At 41.0% G+C, this 21,546-nt stretch overlaps 1 protein-coding gene across 3 annotated transcripts in view; it reads right to left on the bottom strand.

Annotated features, from left to right (window-relative positions):
- astn1 (astrotactin 1) overlaps positions 1–13,835 on the bottom strand; it is a 254,474-nt gene extending 240,639 nt beyond the window's left edge. Inside the window, exon 1 of one of the 3 annotated variants that reach the window (XM_029830837.1) lies at positions 13,366–13,835. In XM_029830837.1, the coding sequence (XP_029686697.1) occupies positions 13,366–13,675 (310 nt within the window). In that variant the 5' untranslated portion in view covers positions 13,676–13,835. The remainder of the gene's footprint in view (positions 1–13,365) is intronic. The other 2 variants (XM_029830838.1, XM_029830836.1) reach the window with 2 other exon arrangements.
- Between the last annotated feature and the right edge of the window lie 7,711 nt (positions 13,836–21,546).

Genomic DNA, 21,546 nt, shown 5'->3' with positions numbered 1-21,546 from the left:
ATTTTTGGTCGTTTACACTGGACAAAAACAGCGGAAAAGGTGATTGTTAGCTTCTGTGCTGGTGACAAACAGATTCTGAATAACTCAAACTAAATGTGAAGAAATGGGCGATGTCACTAAAGCAGAGTTCACTGTATGCATTCATTTTACTGATATTAATACATGTTGATGATGGCAGTTTTAAAAAACAACAACAATTAAATTCCTTATTAGTCCAACTATAATGTTTTTGTGTGAATTCCAGTCATCGATACACAGTTTGAACTAATTACAGGGACTTTTCCACACGGTCCTCTGTGTTTCCTGTGAGTTTCCAGAATCAGAGCAGTTCCAAATGTGACAGATTGTTCATCACCTAAATGTATGTGGCTGACAAGGACGGTCCACATCAACAGACAACGGTGCGTTAAACAGCAGAAGAGACGTTGACGTTTATCATAACATGGCAAACACTTTGTTTTCCTGCAGATGGACTTAAGGAGCAGTCAGACCAATCACAGGTCTGCTGGTGTACACACACTTCCTTATAAGAGGAACTCAGGGACCCATGCAAGCTCTGCCAAGCCCTCTGGGAGTTTGCGAGCCGAGAAAGATTTCGCTCCCTGAGCATCATCGATGCTAAACCTGCCCCAGTGTGACATCTTTAAACTTTTGTCATGATGTTGTCGCCACATGTCAAAAGAACAAGTCTAACTGCAAAGCTCAGTAAGCAATGGTCAGAAATAGTCTGTAGATGCAGGTGATGAACAGTGTAGTAGAAGTAATGGATTTTGTTTCTGCACATGTGCACAAACTGGGAGTGTTTTTGTTTGGGCCGAAGCTGGCCGGTCAGCAAGATGTCTCCTGAGAAAGCTCGGAAGGTAATTTGAGCTGTGCCAGCAGCTTTCAGAGATCAAAAGCAGAAACAGTGATGTTTGTTGGGGTTTTTGTTTTTTGCTCACCTTCAAACACTTTAAATGGTAAGTCTATAGCCCACCCACATGATTACAGTTCTAGCCAAAGCAGCAAGTCTTAATTTCAGATGACTTTCTAAATGAATCAACAAACGAAAGAACTAAATGCAGAAAATAAACTGAGCAATTGAAGACAAATCAGTTTATTTGCTTGTTATTGAGATGCTGTGTCTCTTGAGCTGTGTGAAAACACACACTCCTTAACTATTCCCTATTCACTAGATGTATGGGGAATTGGCTCAAGTGACCTAGTTAGTGCGTACATCTTAGTTAGAGCGCTATGCAGGGAATAGCAGCATTAATGAACGCTGTGAATCTCTTTGCTGTGATTGGCTACATGTAGCTTTTATTAAAAGACCTAAAATTAGCAGTTCACGGGAATAAAAATGCCACATCATTACTAGCTTTATGTTTATTGTTAGCTTCTATGGTTAGTGTAGCTGCCGTAGCTGAAGAGGACTCACATTATTTGCTATTTTGTAGTTAATTAAGGACTTTAATGTCACCATTTTTATCAGTCATTAGCGAGTTGTTGATTATTGCTTTTACAGAAGCACCAGATGATTATTAAATATGAAAGACTCAGAGGTGTAAGGAGACTGTTTACGAATCTCTGCAGGGAAGACAGCATACAACATACGATTTTATGATCTTCCTTTTATTAGGTTTGAAGGTCACGCGTGGTTTCTATATGCAAATATTTGCATATAAAATAAATAAAGCAGCATCATTAGCATTCAGCACAGTCAACGTATTTAGATGATTAGCTATTTTAAATACAAACATGGCATAAGTCAGTCAGACAAGTGGCCAATTTTTAAAGGACACACACTGATTAATTCAGCAAATAGCAGCTAAAATGTATATGGCTATATTGGCTACAGGATGATTTATTTCAAATCTTTTATTAGAAAAACAAAACATAATTTAAAAAAAAGTGCAATTACTATTCGTTGCTAAGTGACGAAGTATTAAAAACCAACAGCAGTGAGTAAATTTGAGCATCCACACTTGTCCGCTGTAGTATTCATAATTTAAATAGTGGTGTCTTTTAAACAGATTGTACTATGATGACATAGTGCATAAATTTCCACCCAATTCAGTTTACATACCATAACCAGAATAACTACGGGAAAGAAGCCCTGTTTATTTCTTAAGGTGTTTGCAGATCTGCCTTTCCTCCCTCGCTCCCTGATCCCATCTTCTATTTTCCACTTTCTTCCTCATCGTCAGTCCTCTTTCCTCCTTTCCTGTCACCTTTCCCCCTCTTCCTCATGTCAGCTGTCGTGCCTCCCTGCTCAGTTGTCTCTTGCTTCTTTCACCTGTCACCCTTGAGAGGTTTAATCATCAGCTTAATGTCACACCCTATTTAGGGAACAGACACACACACACACACACACACACACACGCACACACACACACACACGCACACACACACACACACACACACACACACACACACACACACACACACACACACACACACACACACTTCCAGTGGCTTTTTTCTATCTCACTGCAACAAACATGAGAGGATCTGTTAACATGGAGGCAAACTGCTGAGCTCTGTTTGCATGTGACAATTTACTCTGCTTGGATCTCTGATAAAGTATTTAGACACACACATGTGTGTATCTTTGGCTCTTCACTGTCAATTGGGTGACAATGAGTGGCAGACATGCTGAAGCTTGACTCAACCTTTATTTTTAAACAACAGGGGCTGGCAGCTCTACACCGTGCTGACGACAGACAGACAGACAGACAGACAGACAGACAGACAGACAGACAGACAGACAGACAGACAGACAGACAGACAGACGCAATGACATTAATTACTTGAACTATAATATATATTTTTGGGCTAATAATGGAATAAAAATGCCATCTTTAATCTGCTAAATCTTTGTTGTTATTTGTCTGGGATGATTTAACAGTGATTCAGTTGTATATACTTAAATAAACAGGAATTCATCTCAGCTCCTCTGTAGTTTATGTCACTGTCCATTGACCATTAAATAGGCTCTATTTTCACCTCATGCCCAGGTTATAGGAGACACACTTCTCCAGGGAGCAATCCCTGACAAGATGAAAATTGATGGGCATGTAAATATTTCAACAACATGGCCCATCGGGCCTGCACACCCCACACACAGCTGTCTGCCTCAGCCCAGACACTGGCTGCAGGCTCCAAATGACATTGTGTAAGCCATAAATTCCCAATTACCTGACCAGCTTTAAAGTTTCAGCTCCTTCAACTGCGTTTAACATGCTCGACCAGGACTCCTCAATGAATTATAGGAATGTCACACTTGACACCATTTTCATTATATCATATTATTTTATTATTCTTAGACAAAATCTGTGTACATTCATTCAAAAGTTACACAAAAAGCAAAGAAATATGTGGGTTTGGTTTATTATTGTTAAGATTTATAGATTCAGTTTACTATTCATCCAATCAGGGACATTTTAATTAGCTATGTTCAGAAAACCTTTTAAATTACAAAAGACCTTGTTTGAATGATAATGTGGTATATTATTAATGAAAAATGTATGATAATGTGATGTTTGTCATAATCTCTGTCACTGAGTTGACAATTAGGAGGGAGACAAATCAATACCTGCATGAGGGATGCTGATGTACCTCAGGGCAGTGAAACAAGCCCTCTGTGGTTGTGCAAATGAGGAAATGGCTGCTACAAGAATAGAAGAAGGCTTTATCCAACAGAGTCCAGTCTTAGCTCAGTCTTAAGTTCATGTTTTCTTTTATACTTTGACCTTTTGGTGTCTTCTTTTATCAGACATAAAGGTCAAAAGATGTGTTTTATCTGTCAGTCTCGATGAAGGCTCTGGTTATCCACACAGACAGCTGCCGTGGCACTTTCACAGACAGCTGCCGTGGCACTTTCAGTATTGTTTGTGCCATGTGCAAGAAACTCAAACATTACATGAAGTATTTATATTCGTCTTTAATTCAATGATCCTGCTACAATTCTGTCATATGAGTCCGACATGTCATTGTAAACTCTTGTTTACTCATACGTTGTTCAATATATGATGCATCAAGGTCACGGGGGAATGTTTTTGGTTTTTCATTTCATCCTTGACCTCTTTTGCTGTTAATTTTGAGTTGCCAACAGGACAGAAGCTGAGCCCTGGTTTGAGTTGGGACTGACTGATCCTAAAAGCTTTGGTTCAGCCTGTGAGACTGACATAAAAAGGTCAGAAGCCGCAGCAGGGAGACATAGATGTCTGAAAGTTCCTACCTTACAAGCCTGAACAACACCCCTCAGATGATCAACAATTCGCAACCGTCACGATTCAAACCCATCCAAGCTTTGACTTCATTTATTTCAAACTGAATTAGCCTAAAAGCTGCTGGAACCTTAAAGTTTTATTATTTAATCTGGTCTGATTGATATCATGTCAATTCCACTAAGTGATCTGAGAGGTTTTCTCTTTTTTTCACATATACTTTATTACTATCCTTTAATAGTCCATCCATCCATCCATCCATCCATCCATCCATCCATCCATCCATCCATCCATCCATCCATCCATCCATCCATCCATCCATCCATCCATCCATCCATCCATCCATCCATCCATCCATCCATCCATCCATCCATCCATCCATCCATCCATCCATCACCACTGTGTGTATACAGCCTGAATAAAACAGTATATGTATATCCACATACACAGACACACACAAACACATATATATTATTCTGCAAATTAAGTCCAAAACAATTACAACTATAAAAAGTAAATACAGAAAAAGCTCCAGCAAAGTTACTGATTAACTTAAAATTGTTGTTCTACTTTATGTTGATGGTGATGAAGGTTAAAATCCACTAGATTAGGAGTTAAAAACTGCATTTCAGAAGAACCTTTGAATGAGCTCAGACAGAAAAGTAATATTGATTGATGAGGAAAAGTGGCTGTCAAAGTGTGAGAAATGACTGAGCTGGAGGCAAAGATGACAAAGACGTGAGTCTCGCCTCAGATGCTTCCATCACACTTAAAGTCTGACCTCGTGAAAACGTTCCAAGGAAAAACTGCTGCAAGGTTGTTAGAAGAAGAGAATGAGCAGGAAGGGTTTTGGGTCTCAGTATAAGAGGGGCTGAAATCCTCAGAGAGAATCCACTGGCTTTGCCTTTCCATGAGCTCACTGAAGACGTGTCCATTCGATGGGACAGCTCAAAGGTTTTAGTTACCGCTGCCTCCCGTTTCTGACAGTCTCGTGTGTGGAGAGCTCAGCACAGGGTGGGATTGGACACAAAGAACATACAATTGGGGAAGGAATAGTCAGCAAATGATCACAGTGGAAGGTAAATGGTCCAATATATACCGGAGCTGCGCCTTTGCTCTGGGGCTTACGGACTTCACAATCCAAACTGCATTGATTTCAGCCTGGGTTTGCATTTCTCATGGGAGGAGGGAACTGAGAGGTACTACTCAACTCATTTAAAGTGTATATCATTTATTTTTTTCTTCTTTTACAGCAGTTAAAGGAAAAGCTATTACAGTTGCATCCAGATCCATAACAGCAGAGCTCTGAGGTTATCAATATCTATTGCCAGCCACCCGGCCACAAAGAAAGACTGAAAACAACCTATAAACTCTTGCTACCACGCTCGCCCTCTGTCTGGAGATTTAAACAGATGAGGAAATTTCAATATAAAAGGGAAGAATAACACAAAAGACACAGTTAAGATGACTGGAAATGAAAGCAGTTATTCCCCCTTCTTGAGGTTTCTCATTACCTTTCTGATTTGGTTTAATTTCTTGACAGGTGGAGAAACTGCATGATATTACTGTCAGGTTCTAAAGTATGAAGTGGGCTTACTGGTGGTTCTTCAGACAGCAGAAATAATTGTTTGAAGGGAGTGGCAGAAAATGAATGGTTGGAAAACTGTCAGGGTCAAAGATGGCCCATTAGTCTGCACTGCAAGCCCATTTCCCACAGTACACTTCACAACCAATAACGGGCTGATTGTCAAATTTTAAACAGCCCATGGAACTTGGGCTGAGCTACCACTACCCTCTGATTCAGGTTTAAAAAAAACTTTATTGGCCCCTCACATACTGACAGGCTCAAAACAAAAAAAAATATTCAGATGCTTTGCTTTAAATAAATAAAGCAAAACAGGTGCATGATGGTCAATAAAGTTTTCTGAAGAACAATATGTTGGATACAAACATGTCGGCGATGCAGAATGTGCTGCACACTTGTTACAGAGAAGTAAATATAGCAATTATATTTGACTTTACTACTGTTCTTTTCTTTAAGTTATTTTGGTTTGTCCTGATTGAACTTTGAACTTATATTTTGTCAGTCTTGAATGGATTTAGAGGTCATTGATGTTTAACCTTTTTCATCTCTGTCAGTTTGGGGCAAAAATGGTCCAACACTGGGGGAAAAAGACTTTGAAAGGAAAGCAGTCGCTCAAACACAGTCGGGAATTTCTCCTCACCGGGGTGATAAATCAAGATGGTCTGAGAGGCCTCTAAATACTTCGATCAAAGGCAATTCTCAGAAAAGTCTGTTAATCGAAGCCAAGGGCTGACACACCGGTTCTAAACATGGTCGATGACAGTGATGCAGAGCCGCAGGATTATTTTTTATTGACAAGGACACTGTGGCCAAAGAGCTCTTGGATACAATATTCAACTGTTTACTCAAAGACAATGTCGCATCAGCAGCAATAACTAGCAGTTTCCACTAATTAACCCACAATTCTTACTATTTAAATTTTAAAAAAAACCAAAACTTTTGTTGACTGAATTACCTCAGATGTCTCAATGTTATCAATGTTTCGTTGACTGAATTATCTCATTTTTATCCTGACATCACAGATGAGGTTGGCTCAGGAATATATCAGGAACATTCACATATATCAGAGAAATCAAACCTGGCTTGTGGCACTCGCATCAAACCTAAAAGTAGCATCTCTCTCTGAAAAAATGATGGTAGAACACCGTGCTGCCTTTGAACTGGTGTCCTGTGTGTGTGTGTGTGTGCGTGTTTGTGTGTGTGTGTGTGTGTGTTGCAGCTCTCCTGCAGGTTGAGAACCTGACAGATCGGGGACAGCCTGTGATGACAGTAGCAAATTAAGATGTATGTCTTCTGCCGGGCTGATGAAATCAGGACATCAGAGCGAGAAACCCCCCCAAAAAATGACTCTTCCACTTTCTCCCCACATTCCTCTGTGCTTGCTCCCATCAACAGCAGATCATCTTTGAACCTCTGGTGGATATGGTTTACATTTTGTTTTCATGGGCACACGTTACTCAATCTTGCATTTTGTTTGTTTTAAGGACTCTCAAAGGCAGACTGTTCATGCGGTGCCATAAATTACCACACCTTAATCTTAGGAGAAGCAGGAAAAATCTCTCGAGCCAACGTCCGACTGTTTGTCCTAATCTGCTCCCACTGGCCTCTGTGAGCCTGCATACAGATTGCACTTTCTTCTGCCTTGATCTCCCACTGTCTGACAGTTGTATAAAAAATATACATAGGCAATTGTTACATTTTTAAAAATAAACTATATCAACAAGATATGTGGGAGACCACAAAAATGGATCTGTATTTAAGTGTGCTACCTGTTCTGCCTGACTTTTTTATCTTCCTGCGTGCGCTCCTTTTCACCAGTGATGCGATTCTTATCTATTACTGCTACTGATTATCAGAAAAAATAAAAAAACAGTAAGATGTGTTTCGAGTGGAAATAGCTGTTGGGATGTCTGAGGGGTTGTAATCCAACAAAAAAGAGGAAAAAATAGAAAACTCTAGTAGATCATTAATGTACTGGAGCATATATAGTGGGGTGCCCAAATCCAGATCTTAAAGGCCGCAGTTGAGCCAGCTTTTCTGCCCTTCCGAGCTGAAAGTAATTCCTTTTCTGTCCTACCAGGTAGACATTGGTTTCACATGGGATCTCACCTACCTTAGACGATCTATTTTCTGCCTGGTAAGACAGAAAACCTGGCACATCTGCGTTTAGCGAGGTCTGGATTTGGGCATCCCTGGTCTATAGAATGCAATCAAAGTTGTCAACAATGAAAAGCTTTTTTAGTTTATCAAACTTCGGGACCCTGAACTTGAACCTGCTACAGCAGACTATTTTAGAATCAGAGGCCTCCTCTTTCTCCTAACTGCTTCAGATTCAGCTGCAAAATATCCCAAAACTTGCTGCTCCAGCTCCTGTCCATGAATTTCACACTCCAGTTCTAAGAGGTTGCCCTTGGTGGCGTAAACATGACATCCAATGAGGCCATTTATCATAAAGAGTGCAGTGGCTGTGAGTGCCTTCTTCCAAGCATAGCCAATGAACGAATGTAGATTCCAGTGCGTTATAGATCAGCTCCTGCTCTGAATGTCATGCTCTTCACACAAAAACTAAATATTTATTAGAGGTACAGGAAGCACTTGGATGCCAAGGCAGTCTCATTTCAACTATGGCTACAGTCTGACTAAAATGTAGGTAAGAGGAAACTCACCTCAATGACACAATGGAGAATTTCACTGTCAAAAGCAAGTTTAATAATATATGTAACTGGGGTCTGCAAAGGTTTTTCAGGTGGCTTTTAGGTGCAGTGTGATCCGTAAAACTCTCAGGATCAATGGGTTTTAAAGACAACAGATGCATCAGTCATTAAATAGTTTGGACAGACTTTTCCCATTCCTACCTACTTGGGATAAAAGCTTCAGGAATTTCTTCATCAATGTTTTAACCGTATTCCACCTGACCACAATAAAATTGCATTAAATCACATTAATATGATTATTTTAGAGCTGCAGTGACATGTATGTCCAACATCTGTAGTGAGCTTCTCACTTTTACACAATTTAGTTATTCAAAACTAATCAATAAAACCATTTATCTACATTAGTTAATGATATTTCACAGTACATGCTGCAGCCTTGTTATCGTGGAACAATAACTTGCATTTACTATCCATTGCAATAACCACAAAACCTTTTTGTTTCATTCCAATCCAAAATAAACATCTGCAGACGTGAAAATAGCTACCAGAGCAAATAAAGCTACAGTCTTTCCCAGAGGGCATTTTTATCTTTTCTTTATATCTCACCTCCTGTACAATTTATAGCTCAACAATAAAGGATCCATTTCTAATAGTGTAGCGGGGTTTTACTGACACTAATGAGTGGCTGTGCTCCTGCTGCTGATAGTTACTGTCAATCACACAATTTCCTCTTTCAAATTGCTTCTTAGAAGCTTCAGAGAGAAACAATTTGGCAAGAAAAATGTGAGCAACTGTAAAAGGGAGGTGGGGATATAAAGAGTATCAATGGCAAGCAAAGGACCCAGACTAATAAACACGCACAAATATGCAGTTAAAGTCAGCTACCATCTTCAAATCACTGTTACTGACTAAGAAGCTGCCTTCGGTAGTGTAGGTTTGTGATTAAATTGGGCGAGATTTTGCAGTATAGCATGTTTCATCTTTATGTTTCCACTCTACAGGAGACGCGGTGGATTGTGGGTCATAGACCATATCAAACTCCGGGTATCACATATGGAAGCCTATAAATCCAGGTAAGGGAGGCTGACTCCATCTCTACTTTTAAGATTAGACTCAAAACCTTCCTCTTTGAGAGAGGTTATAATGCAGTAATTCTGTAGTTGCAGTCATTATTCTAGTCACACTAATTATCATATTTAGAACAGCGTCATCTAATTACTTTAGCTACCATCTTAGTTATGCTGCCACAGGTTAAGGTTGCCGGGGTCCAGAACCTCTGTCCTCCTCCTTCTCCTTCTCTCTCCCCACCAGGCCATCAGCACGAGGGTCCCCACATATTTCCTGGTCCTGCTCAAGGTTTCTTCCTGTTAATGGGGAGTTTTTCCTTGCCACTCTTGCTTGTTGGGGTTCACGCCCTGGGATTCTGGAAGACTTTTGATTGTAACACATGCTAAATAAAATAAAGAGGCGATTTGATTGGATGAATGAGAATAGGATTTGGGTTAGGGTATAAGAATCAAAAACTAGTGTTTGTTTTGGTTATTTTCTTATATTTGAGAAATAAAGAGCAAAACTAGCTGTAAATGCTCATGACAATGGGGTTAGTGTCACAGTTTATATTCTTCAGTTAAATTGAACATTTATATTTGATTCAAACTTTGGTCATAGCGTTGAGCTAAAATCCAAACTAAATACAGGGAAACAACCCCCGCGTTGCTGCAATAGACTGCTGTTCAGGGTCACCCCATGCTGCTCTCCTGCTCCACCTGTTGCATTCAGGATGTGCATGAAATCCAAATAACTGAATCCTACAAACCTAGAAGGAGCCTCAGTGAGATTTCAGTGATAGCAATGATCAGGTCAATTAACACACTGAGGCGTGAATAAGGATGCAGAATGTTCCTCTGACCACTAATTGGAATTTTTTATCGAGTGAGCTGATACGACCAGGATTTATTGCGTTCACTGACTCAACATGGACAGCACCTGTACACAGTGTCACAAAAGCTGCATTTAAAGATCAAAGACTGAGCATTTAGAGCCACCGCGTGCTTTACGTGCTGGCTGGAATTTTGTAAATGAAACTATCAATAGGACAGTGACGGAGAGACAAGCAGGTAATTGTGGCTAATCATATTGGCAACAACTAATACCGCATCCGTCAAATTTGCAGATTATTACCATAACACAGATGAAAATTATAACAGCAGAGTGGATTCATCATTTATCTGTAATTAGTCTGAATTGCACATTAGACAGGAAACCAATAAAGAATGCAGTAACAAGAAAACATTTTCAGAATGAAGAGTAATAATCTGTGCTTTCATGTGCAGCAACGTCCCCGATGCAATTTTATCAGCTTGGAATCGAAAAGGCATTTCCAAAAGTCACCCAAGTGTTAAAGGGAACCCTGTGTTTAGTGTTCAAGCGAATCCCTGGTCAAGTTCAACACTTTAGGGTGGGTCACAATTGAACACCGTTGAACTAGTGAAATGTGGCTGGATAGACCTTCCACATCTGCATATGCACATCCTCACCATCACTATCAAACTACAGCCCAGTGCCAAACTGGTTTTCACCTACAACACAACCATCAGTCACTGGTGTGAATGTGTTTCCTGATTTTTCTCAAAAGCCCTATTGCTGTAGGTTTACTTCCTTTGATGTAGTTTTCACTATATCTTGTTATAGAGTGTTTGGAAGTTGTGGGTGATAAAGTGACATCATACTTTTGACTCGAAACAGCAAACCAAAGCCAGCAGTGGACAAAATCCAACTATAATAATGAAGGAAACAGGGCAGCCGCTTGACTGTTTGTGTCTGGGCAGCAGGGTTCCCACTGGAAACCCGGAACCGTGTTGAGCCCCCCACCGCCAGTTTTCATTAAAATATTATTCCCTGCAGTGACGTGTAATGTAAGGAAATGTCAGATACAAATTCAGACATTAATACGGAGTGCCAGCCCTGACAGAGTGGCTGTTCTCTCTGTTTTCCCCTCATTTATTTCCCTCAACCCCATAATGAATTAACTGTCACATAAATTAGGCTTTTAAATAAATTATACAAACAGTTCAGTCACCACGGTCTTATGGAAATGCATGTATCACAGAGGGCCACAAGTATCACGGAGGGTACTATTTACTGTCATATATAAGTGTTAAAAACAGAATACCCGCTGCAGTGATTTCTGGACACCTCTGTAGCTCATCACAGCACAACATACAGAGACAAACAAGATAAACAACAGTTGCTAGTGATCTTTGCATCAACTCATATGCTGTCAGCCATGGAAGGCATTTTGAACGGTGTAGTGCTGCAACAAACAGACATTCTAAACTCAACAAGAACCTATAGAAGGAGCTATGTTGACTGATGTACGCAGCGATGCGCTGCCTAGCATAACAGACTGCTCTGATAAAAGTTTTATTGATCTATTCTGACGCCTGACACGCAGATCTAAAGAGGCTCAGCTTCTGGACGGGATTACCGTGATTAACGTTTGTATTTTACGTCATCTAAACAACTAGGGGGAACAAACATGGACAAATGTGGTTGTGTGATACTTTGCAGATGTGCGCCACAAATCGTGTGATGCACTTATTTACTCCTGTGTAACATCTGCAAGCATTCCAGATGTTTTGCAGAAGGGAAACAAATTAAACTTAACGCTTGCGCTTAACTGATTTAACATATGAGTTATGTTACTTTCAAAGAATCTGCTTTATTTTATTTAAACTACTATCATTTTTAAAAATAGGTTTGTGCATCATCTCATAGTCACATAGGTTATTGTACTACTGATTATTAGGCATCAGAAGCTATAAAGTTTATTCTATTCTTGGATCTTCATGCGACAGCAGGAATCTGCTGGACCACTGAAAATAATGGACTGGTCCAGACCTCAACCCCGTCCAGCAAATTTTGAGCCAGTTGGACAACAAAAGCAGATCTGTCATTCATTCAGAGGTAATGGAGCAGAAGACCTGGAGAACATTAGCGTTGAAGTTCTCAGGAAAAATACTGACACTGCAGAGACAAGCTGCTGTAACGGCTGCAGAAGGTGGAGTGAACCCAATATTCAAGTTAAGAGAGGATAAAAACTGGAGGTCTCACTTCAGATGATATTTGATGAGCTCAGAGCAACCCTCTGTAGGTTTTAGGAACATTATAAAGTAAAATAGGGTTTTAGAGTAGAACAAACCGTATTTTCATAAAGGTCCGATGTTCTGATCCCAAGGGAAAGAGTTGGTGGAGTTACTCAAAGAAAGAGAGGCTTATTTTAAGGTGGAGCCTGAACTGAATCTGCAGCTAGGTCCACGTCTAGAGCAACAGTGAGACCTTTAAAACCCCGAACAGAGCCAAGATTCAGCACCACGGACAGCAACACTGACTTCAACGCAGAGCCGGAAGTTTTCTAGAGACACAACAGTATGGTCCAGCCAGCATGGAATCCGTTGAGTCTAATGTTGGAAGAGCTTCATAACTCCTAAACAATGGCATGTTTGAACAGACAGAGTTCACTGGGAGCGCTGGAGTAAAGTGGCCAGTTAACCAGCAGGCCAACAGAAGCACGTGTGTTAATCTCCATTAGAAACAGCTCTGAATGAACACATGCAAGACTTGAGAAATGGTGTTATTAAAATGCTGTGTGGCCTGTTATTGGTCTAAAACGTCCCCCACGCTCCATGACTTATCAATGCCAATTACTAAACTATTTAAGTTTCCTTGACTGACACAGAAAAGCATTTGAAGCGTTCCCTTCATTTAGTGTTTGTGCAGTTTCAGGGTATTTCCTTTCATGAGTGTAAATATGAAATTGGCCGGGCCTGAGCTAACTGAAGCAGCCTCGGTGTGGTAATAATAAAAGCTTCAACTAAATAGGATGCTAATGAGCCGCAGTCTGTTTCCGGAAACTCACCCAGGATGAAAAAGGGCAGCTCGGTGTTTTCCAGGTCGTCCACCACCACCACGTCGCCGGGAAAATCGTTTCTGACGGAGAAAAGCAGCTTTGGTTCGGAGGCCGACGGGCTGTGCATGATGCTCAGGTCGTTCTCCCTCAGAAACGGCAGCGCGGAGACGGTGACGCTCTTCATCTTACACTCGCTGTCTTCGCCCGGGTCCTCGTCGCCGTTCAGTCCGCCGACGTTCGGCGTCAGAAACGCCACAAATAACCAAATCAGAGCCAGAGGCAGCAGCTGTATGCTCGGGCCCATGTTGATGCTCGCCATCTCCGGTGCTCCGTTTCCTCTCCCCTCCCAGCTGTTTCTCTCTGAGTCGCGCTGGTTCGATCTCTTCAGTCCGGCAAGACGGAGAAACCAGCAGTAGCTGAGAGGCGGGGAGTGTGTGCTGCTCCGCGGGCTCTGCCTGTGAAGGAATCAAGCGCCTCTTGTTCCTGCTCTCTCTGCGTGTTTGGAGATGCGGCGCAGAGCAGTGACCGTGTCACTGCTGCGTGTTTCCGGCAGTGCAAGAGATCGATAAACTGTCTAAATGGATCTTTAATGGCTTGTCATAGATTAGCAGACGCAGCAAACAGAATGCCTTTTGGGTTCCATCACTAAAAGCATCAGCGTGCCAGTGCAAAGTCCACATGCTTCTTCAGAATTTTAGTTACTTCTTTAATCACCAGTCAGTCAGTCAGTCAGTTAGTTAGTTAGTTAGTTAGTTAGCTAGACCCTCCCACTCGATCAGTTTGGAAGGACCTTTTTAAGTCCAATTCACTGCCCTCCACCAACCAAGATTGTCAACATGTAATTTTAATTTAAAATAATCTCCAAAACAACGCAAAGGCAAGAATTTGAATAATTTGACACAGAAATTAATCAATTTCCGCATCAATATAATCCATGTCCCCACCACCACCAGCCTTGGAATGTGGGTAAAGAGCTGGATCTTGAAGACCCTCTGCTTTAAGCAGAGCCTCTCGATTCGCTTGGGTGTATGAGATCTTCCCAGCTTCCTTCCCTGCCATTTGATCCAACTCAGCAACATTTGGTCTCAGATCAGATCTTTTACAGCCTGAGAAGTAAGGTTTCATGTTTCAATATCCAGTTTCATCAGCACGGGTGCCCAAATCTGGTCCTCAAGGGACCTTGTCAAAGTTTCTGCCACACCGTAGACAACACTTTCACTTGGGATCCCACTCTCCAGGGATGAAGCATTTTCTACCCTGTAGGACAGGAAACGGGCCAGCCTGCAGCCCTCGAGGACTAGATTTGGGCACCCCTAAGGTTTGTGTCATTGTTCGCCAGAGGCCAGACTCTAAACATGAGAATTTAGCCTCAGCTATTTGAAGAATGCCACTTGGTTTTAGAGACAGGGACCCTCCAAGAAGCTGTGTGTTTCTCTGTCACCATGTTTTTACAGCGTTGTAGTCGTCCGCTATTTCTCATTTTCATCTTTGTTGCCTCTCATCTTCAACAGAAAGCAAAAGTCTAAAATGGGGCAGTTTTTCAGATTGAAGCTGAAAAACCAGCTTGGGGTGGTGGAGTGACATTGGCTGCCCTGAAATGACGTTAAGCTTTAAGAAGTAGCTGGACAGAGAAAGTGGTTGGATTCACTTTGTGGCCCAACTATCACTCATTCATTATTGAGGATGGGCTGCTGGAGGGAAAATTCATCAGTTTTAAAATAAGATCAAATGCTGTTTTAAAGAGCCTGCTGCTAAAAGTGTTTGACCCTCTTGCTATGAGATTCTTTGACAGTTTGCCTGTCCAGAAGAAATAAGTGAAAGCAGAGTGAGCCTTTTTTCCCCCTCTTACTCTGCCTTAAAAAATGTAGAGAAACTTGTTAACGATCATCTGAAGCCAACTCACACATGGACTGGGCATGAAATGGATTTTATTTGATTTTTTTTATATGGTTCAAGGGTGGTCTTTGCTGATGGGTTTTTGCTTTTATCCTGTCATTTGAAAAATCTAATATTGGTAAGCACCAGCATCTTTGTTGTGTGGATTTTTTTTATTGGAGTTTACCAGTGTGTCAGTGTGAGTGTGAATGTTTGAATTGCAGAAATGTTAACCTTTGAGTGGTTGCACTTTAAGCTTAGTTGTTAAGTTTCCCTAATGTAAATATGGATAAATGTCTACTGTGACATACTAAAACCAAATTACATACATTCATTAGTGTTGACCTGTGCAAGAGAAGAAAAAATCTGGTTAAGAGAAGGTGAAGGAAGGAATGTAGGGCTGTCTGCAAGCAGGGGGGCTTGTGAAGGAGAGGTGGACCTGCGATAGATTCCCTCATGCTAGTTCTGGCCTTCTGTTGTTAATCAAAAGGAGGCTGAAAGAGGGTAGAAGCTGAAGAAAGAGCATCAGTGAGAGTTAAGAAAGAGGCAGCGAAGGGGAAGAGGAGAGAGCACATACATCAGCCACTGTGACTAGCAGGTGCAGAAGCGTCGGGGAGGGTAGACCGAGGGCCTGATGAAGAGAAGGACCGCTTTGTCTCATCTCAAAACTCTTCCCATTACCAGACAAGCAAAGCTTTGCCCCACTGTGTAGACGCTTCTGTGATGAGGAGAGAACAGATTCATCTCCTCAGCTCAGCCTCCCCTCGGCCCCTGCATGGGCTGTAAAGTGGATTACAGCTGAAAAAAGACCTTTTGTCATCCTGCTGCTGGATCCCTCGAACATCTGGTTCAAATCATCCAGTCTCACCTCTTTAACAGAGGTTAGACCTAGTGCTGGATCAGAACTGTTGTTCATCCTTATCAAGGGCTCATATTGAAATGTTGATAAGTATACTGTGGCTTGCTGATATTAAATGGAGCCTTTTTGAATAGTTTGCCTCCCAGGATGTTTAGCACGATATTAAAGTGGAATGAAATCAGATTTTAAAACAGCAACTCAAAAAAAAATCCTTCCTTTACTTCCATCACTGAAAGCTAAATTTGAAGCTTATCGTTGGATTTATAACAATGCGCATTTTACTCCAAGCTTACTCCAGTTTTCCCATAATCCCCTGCAATCATCTGCGCTTTTGCCTCACAATAATCTGAAGGAACATCTCAGCGCTGTCTTTATTATGAAAAACAGAGATGGCACATACTGCACAGTCCTTTACATGCCAGGGATCAATTTCTCAAATGGTGCAAATTCTAAATTAACTCGAGTCTTATTTGGCTCCTATTCAAAAAACATAACGTTTGTGTCCAAGTCTTGATTCTTCTACATTGTGTAGATTCTTCTTTATTTTCCTACACACCCATCCTGCAAAGGTATGGGTCCATTATGTATACAAGTTCTGACACACATCAGCAGACTTGTTATAGGTATAGCAATGAAATGTTTAAAAATCAATTTAAATAGTCAAATCAATCCTAAATGAAATATAATCTATGCGTGTCATGTTCTTTCAGGGTGACAAGAAGAGTCCTTCAAGGTGTTTAATTAGAGTAAACGGAGACCACATCCTGGTCACTTGAATGCATTAATGCACAGTGCTAAGGACGGGTGATATGACGTCACATTTCCCGTCAAGGATTGAAACGCGAGTCCTCCTGTCGCCCACTGACACAAAGGCAGTGCCTGACCCGTTTCCCCTCTGCTTCAGGTCCACTGCCCCTGTTGCTCTTAAAATCCAGCCCATAAATTCTCCAATCCAGTTCGGATGTTAACAACATCAAAACAAAAGCTTTGAGTCTGTAAAGACAATGTTTCAGCCACGTTAAAGTCACCTGTGTTCTGGGTGGACCGGTGTCTTTGTTAGTTCCCTGACAGTTTAGAAAGCTAGAAAATCTAGTATGCGATAAAAGACTGGAGTTCTCGCTTGCAAGCGTTTTGCCTTAGTGGATCACTGGTTCACAGTGCTGCTGTCTCAGTGTTTTAGCAGATGAAAAACAAGTGGAGTCAGGAAGATTGATGGCTTCGTGGTGGGTATTGTCCCACAGCAGTGTCTTTCTACCAGTTCAGAGTTATTTTAACAATAGAAAAGGGGCAATGGACCTTAGAGTGGCACCGTTTTAAAAACAGACAAAAGAAGCCTGAAAAAGGCCCAGGCGGGCGTGTCTGCATTTTCTTCCTGACAGTAGACAGAAGCAGAGCTTTGTGATGTAGAAATTAGCCTTGAGTCAGCAGATCTTTCAAAATTAGGTTTGAATGTGACACTGTAGATGAAGTATTGCTGCGCGTCGCACTTTTGTAAAACACAACCAGTGGAGCTGCTCTCGCATGGAACAAAGGCCTGCATCTCCAGCAGAGGAAATCTGTCCGTCTGACACTCTGGATCGGCCTAACAAGGACCGGCGTTGTGCCAGATTGAGTCTGGAGGACTTTTCCAATGCAGGAAACACATTATTTTTGTGTTTGTATTCATTTATTGTTTCAGCCTGCTTTTGCATTCTTTAGTGTGTCCATCATATTATTGGGGAAAGATGACAGAGCCAACTGGTGACTGCAGCCAGCGTTTTTCTAAACCAATGCACAATTTGTTCAAAAAAGAGAATTCCTTCACACCTACATGAAGCAGAATTCTTTTTGGTGGCAGCTATAGGGGACAGTGCTGAGGACCGGAGGATTCCCGGTTCAAACCCTGGTGTGGACAAAACATGGCAGGTGTTCTGGTAGAAGGGGGAGGTTCCATGAACACCTTCAGAGCATTGCCAACGTACCCCTGAACCATGTCAAAAGGCTAAAAATGCTCACTTATTTCCACATATGAACTAAGACTCATCCTAAAGGTGCACCCTGCCTTCAGCCTACAGCTGGAATAGGCTCCAGCACCCTCCCATTGACCCTGAACGAGGTACAGCATAGGTTAATTGTGGCTAATTTAAAGAATATTGTCTGCCTCTGTTGAAGTCACATGTTTTATTTTGCAAACATCTTAGTCATTTCTGAAGAAATTTCAAGCAATTATGATAATCTCAACATTATGAATGTTTGTCCTGATTAGGGGAGGAACAATCAGGACAAAATAGCAGAAGTGCCAACTGAAGAAGGTGTACAAAGGACAGGAAACCAGTTGATTACTTCAACCTTTAATAACATGCCTTGATTTCAAACATAAAAACATATAATTTATTTATCACTCCAGGAACTGACAAGAATAAGCAGATAAACCGTTGAACTACATGTGAGGAAAGAACATATTCATTTTCATTTTTTTTTTACCAACTACAGAGATGAGTTAGCACAAGTGTAAGAATCAGTTCCCAGGTCAACATCATGATTATCAGTTTAATTGAGATCAAATCAAAATATCAAGTGCATATTAGCATGTGGAACGTGACACAATTCCATTTGGTTTTTATAATGCTTAAGAATCTGAGTATGGTGTCAGTGCACTTTAAAATAAATGACACCGCATCAAGATTAGGTTAACTGCAAAGTACTTTTTGCATGAAGAGAGTTACATTGAATTTATGACAAAAGGTTAATACAGGTCCATATTCAAATCAAAGTATCCTGCTCCAGCGGGTTGGAACCTTCTCAGCATTCTCCTCTGAGACTGACCCACTGACTCCAGCCTTCGGTTGACATTTTTGTCCCAACCTGAACCATCATTCTTACATAAAATTGTATTGCATTTCATGCCAACAAAGGTTTAGGAGTCTTTCAAAAAGAGAAAGAATGAGGAAGTGAGAGTGTATAGAATGCTGGAGGTGTGTGTGTGTGTGTGTGTGTGTGTGAGTGAATGCATACATAAATGTGTACACATAACTCACTGGCCACCATAGGAACAAATGTTCAATTATTATTAACACAAATATGTGATCAGCCAATCGCATGGTCTTAACTCATGACATTCAGACATGTAGATTTGGTCAACATGCTGAACTTCAAATCCAGCATCAGAAAGAGGAAGAAAGGGGTTTTAAGTGACTTTGAATGTGGCCTGGTTGTTGGTACCAGAGAGGATGGTTTGAGTATTTCAGACTACTGGAATTTTCACACAAACCCATCTTTAGGGTTTACAGGCATTGGTGTGAAAAAGAGATGATACAAAGGCAACAGTAACTTAGTAACACTCAACCAATGGATGCAGAATACCATCTATTAACACACAACACATCAAACCTTGTAGAAGATGGCTTCAGCAGTAGAAGACAAGAGTGCCACTCCTGGCAGTTAAGTACAGGAAAGTGAGGCTACAATTTGAACAGTTTCACCAAAATTGGAAAATAGAAGACTGAAAACATGTTGCCTGGTCGCAATTTGAGCTGTGATGTTTCAGATGGTCAGGTCAGAGTTAAAATAAGCATGGATCCATCCCACCTTCGTGATGGTGGTGGTCTAGTGGTGTGAGGGGGATATTTTTTAGGGACACTTTGGGCCCTTAATACCAATAGAGCATCATGGAAACGCCCCAGCCTACCCGAGTATTGTTGCTGACCATGTCCACCCCTTTATAACCACAGTGGACCCATCTACTGATGGCTACTTCCAACAGGATAATGCACCATGTCACATAACTGAGAAGTACGCAATGAACAATCAAGGATGTTATGAAGGCAAATGGGGGTCCAGCCTAGCAGGGTGTACCGAATACAGTAGCCGGTGAGTGTATATAACTAATACCTGTTCTGTCCAGCAGAAGGGCAACACATGAGGGATGACATTCAGAAACTTCAAGAAGAAATACTTTTTCTTACCACACGCCCAGACTAACATTTTGAGGTGACTGGAAAACTGAGCCTTGTCCCAAGTCAAGTACCTTTAATGTCACTACGCATAATCAGCAGACTGAAAAAAAGGGGAAGATTGCAAGAAGGCTCAGGCCAAAGACCTTAGATATGTGTATGTTATCATCTGATCAGTATGTGACCCATTACAGCAGAATATTATGTTGATATTGAAAGATGTGGTATTATGATCTTAAAAGTCAATATTATTTCTCTTTTAAAAAGATTTTACAACAAATAACACTGACAGAGGAGGTTATATTAAAGTCGACAGTGAAAGACTGTGAATAAGCATCAACACTTTGTCTATGATAAAAAATGTTGATATGTGGTCACTGGTTTTTCTGGGTACCAGAATTAAAATAAATGAGCAGCACTGATTCTTCAAGAAAAACATTCTTCACATGCATAGACAATGGCTGAATCGTGTTTATTCATGTGTTTTTAGTTGTATTATCTGCCTCACAAATGTGATAACAGCTATGAGAATATTATTACAAGATGCTCATTCCCCCACATATTGCGAAATACCCATAGTATGTATGTATGTACTTTGATTACATAACATAGGAGGTTGCTTTATGATCAAAGCCCTTGGATTTGATATTTGAAGGATCATGGTTCCTCCGGAATCCGGAGCATCACTAAAATGTGATCATCTGTTCCTTAGTCCATTATCATTTCACGGAAATTTCATTAATTTCTGTTAACACTTCCAGTGTTTGTGCTAAAAAAGAGACGCCGACTGTCACATAACCTCCTAAGGGTAATGTTTTTTTTTTCAATTTAAAGTTGCGTCTGCAACATTCCCAAAACACTGATAAGGAAAATGTAGCTATGCTTAGAAATAGTTTTACTAGGAGAGGGCTGGAGATTCACACTCATTCTTTGGTTGCCATGGGAATGGTTATAGACTAGGCAAGTTGGTGGCTGTCGGGGGTTAAACTGTAGTCTTTTTTGGCAGCCATGCTGTTCAGGCTTCATGCCATTACAAAACACCTCCCAGCACCTACACATGCAATGTGGATATATTACAAGAATTGATGCATCACAGGAGGGTGCAGTGCCAGCATGTTCTTATGTACAGCACCAGGAAGACAACAGAGGGATTACGGGAGAGCGCTGGTTGCTCCGAGAATGAGCTGGAGAAAATAGCTTCAGGTTTTTTTATTTTATTTATTTGTTTATTTGCTTTGCCTGGAAACGGCACAACTGGAATAAGATAAACCAACAACAAAATAATAATAGCAGGTCTCAAGAGGCCTCACTTGTATCTGCACCGCTTTAATAAAGATGGTCTGTCAGCCCTCAACCATCTGCCTCAATTACAAAAGAAGTCATGAATAGCTTATTTATAGTTTGGTATACCACAATAAGATTCTACGTGAAGCACCTGTGTGACTCCATTCAAGCTTTTACAGCTTTAGTCAATAACTGTACATCTCAAATTAGAATATTTTCGCTCTTTCATCTAAACAGCAC

This window comes from Takifugu rubripes, chromosome 22, assembly GCF_901000725.2.
Source record: "Takifugu rubripes chromosome 22, fTakRub1.2, whole genome shotgun sequence".
In the NCBI taxonomy this organism is placed as follows: Eukaryota; Metazoa; Chordata; class Actinopteri; order Tetraodontiformes; family Tetraodontidae; genus Takifugu; species Takifugu rubripes.
This window is presented reverse-complemented; position numbering and strand designations above follow the sequence as displayed.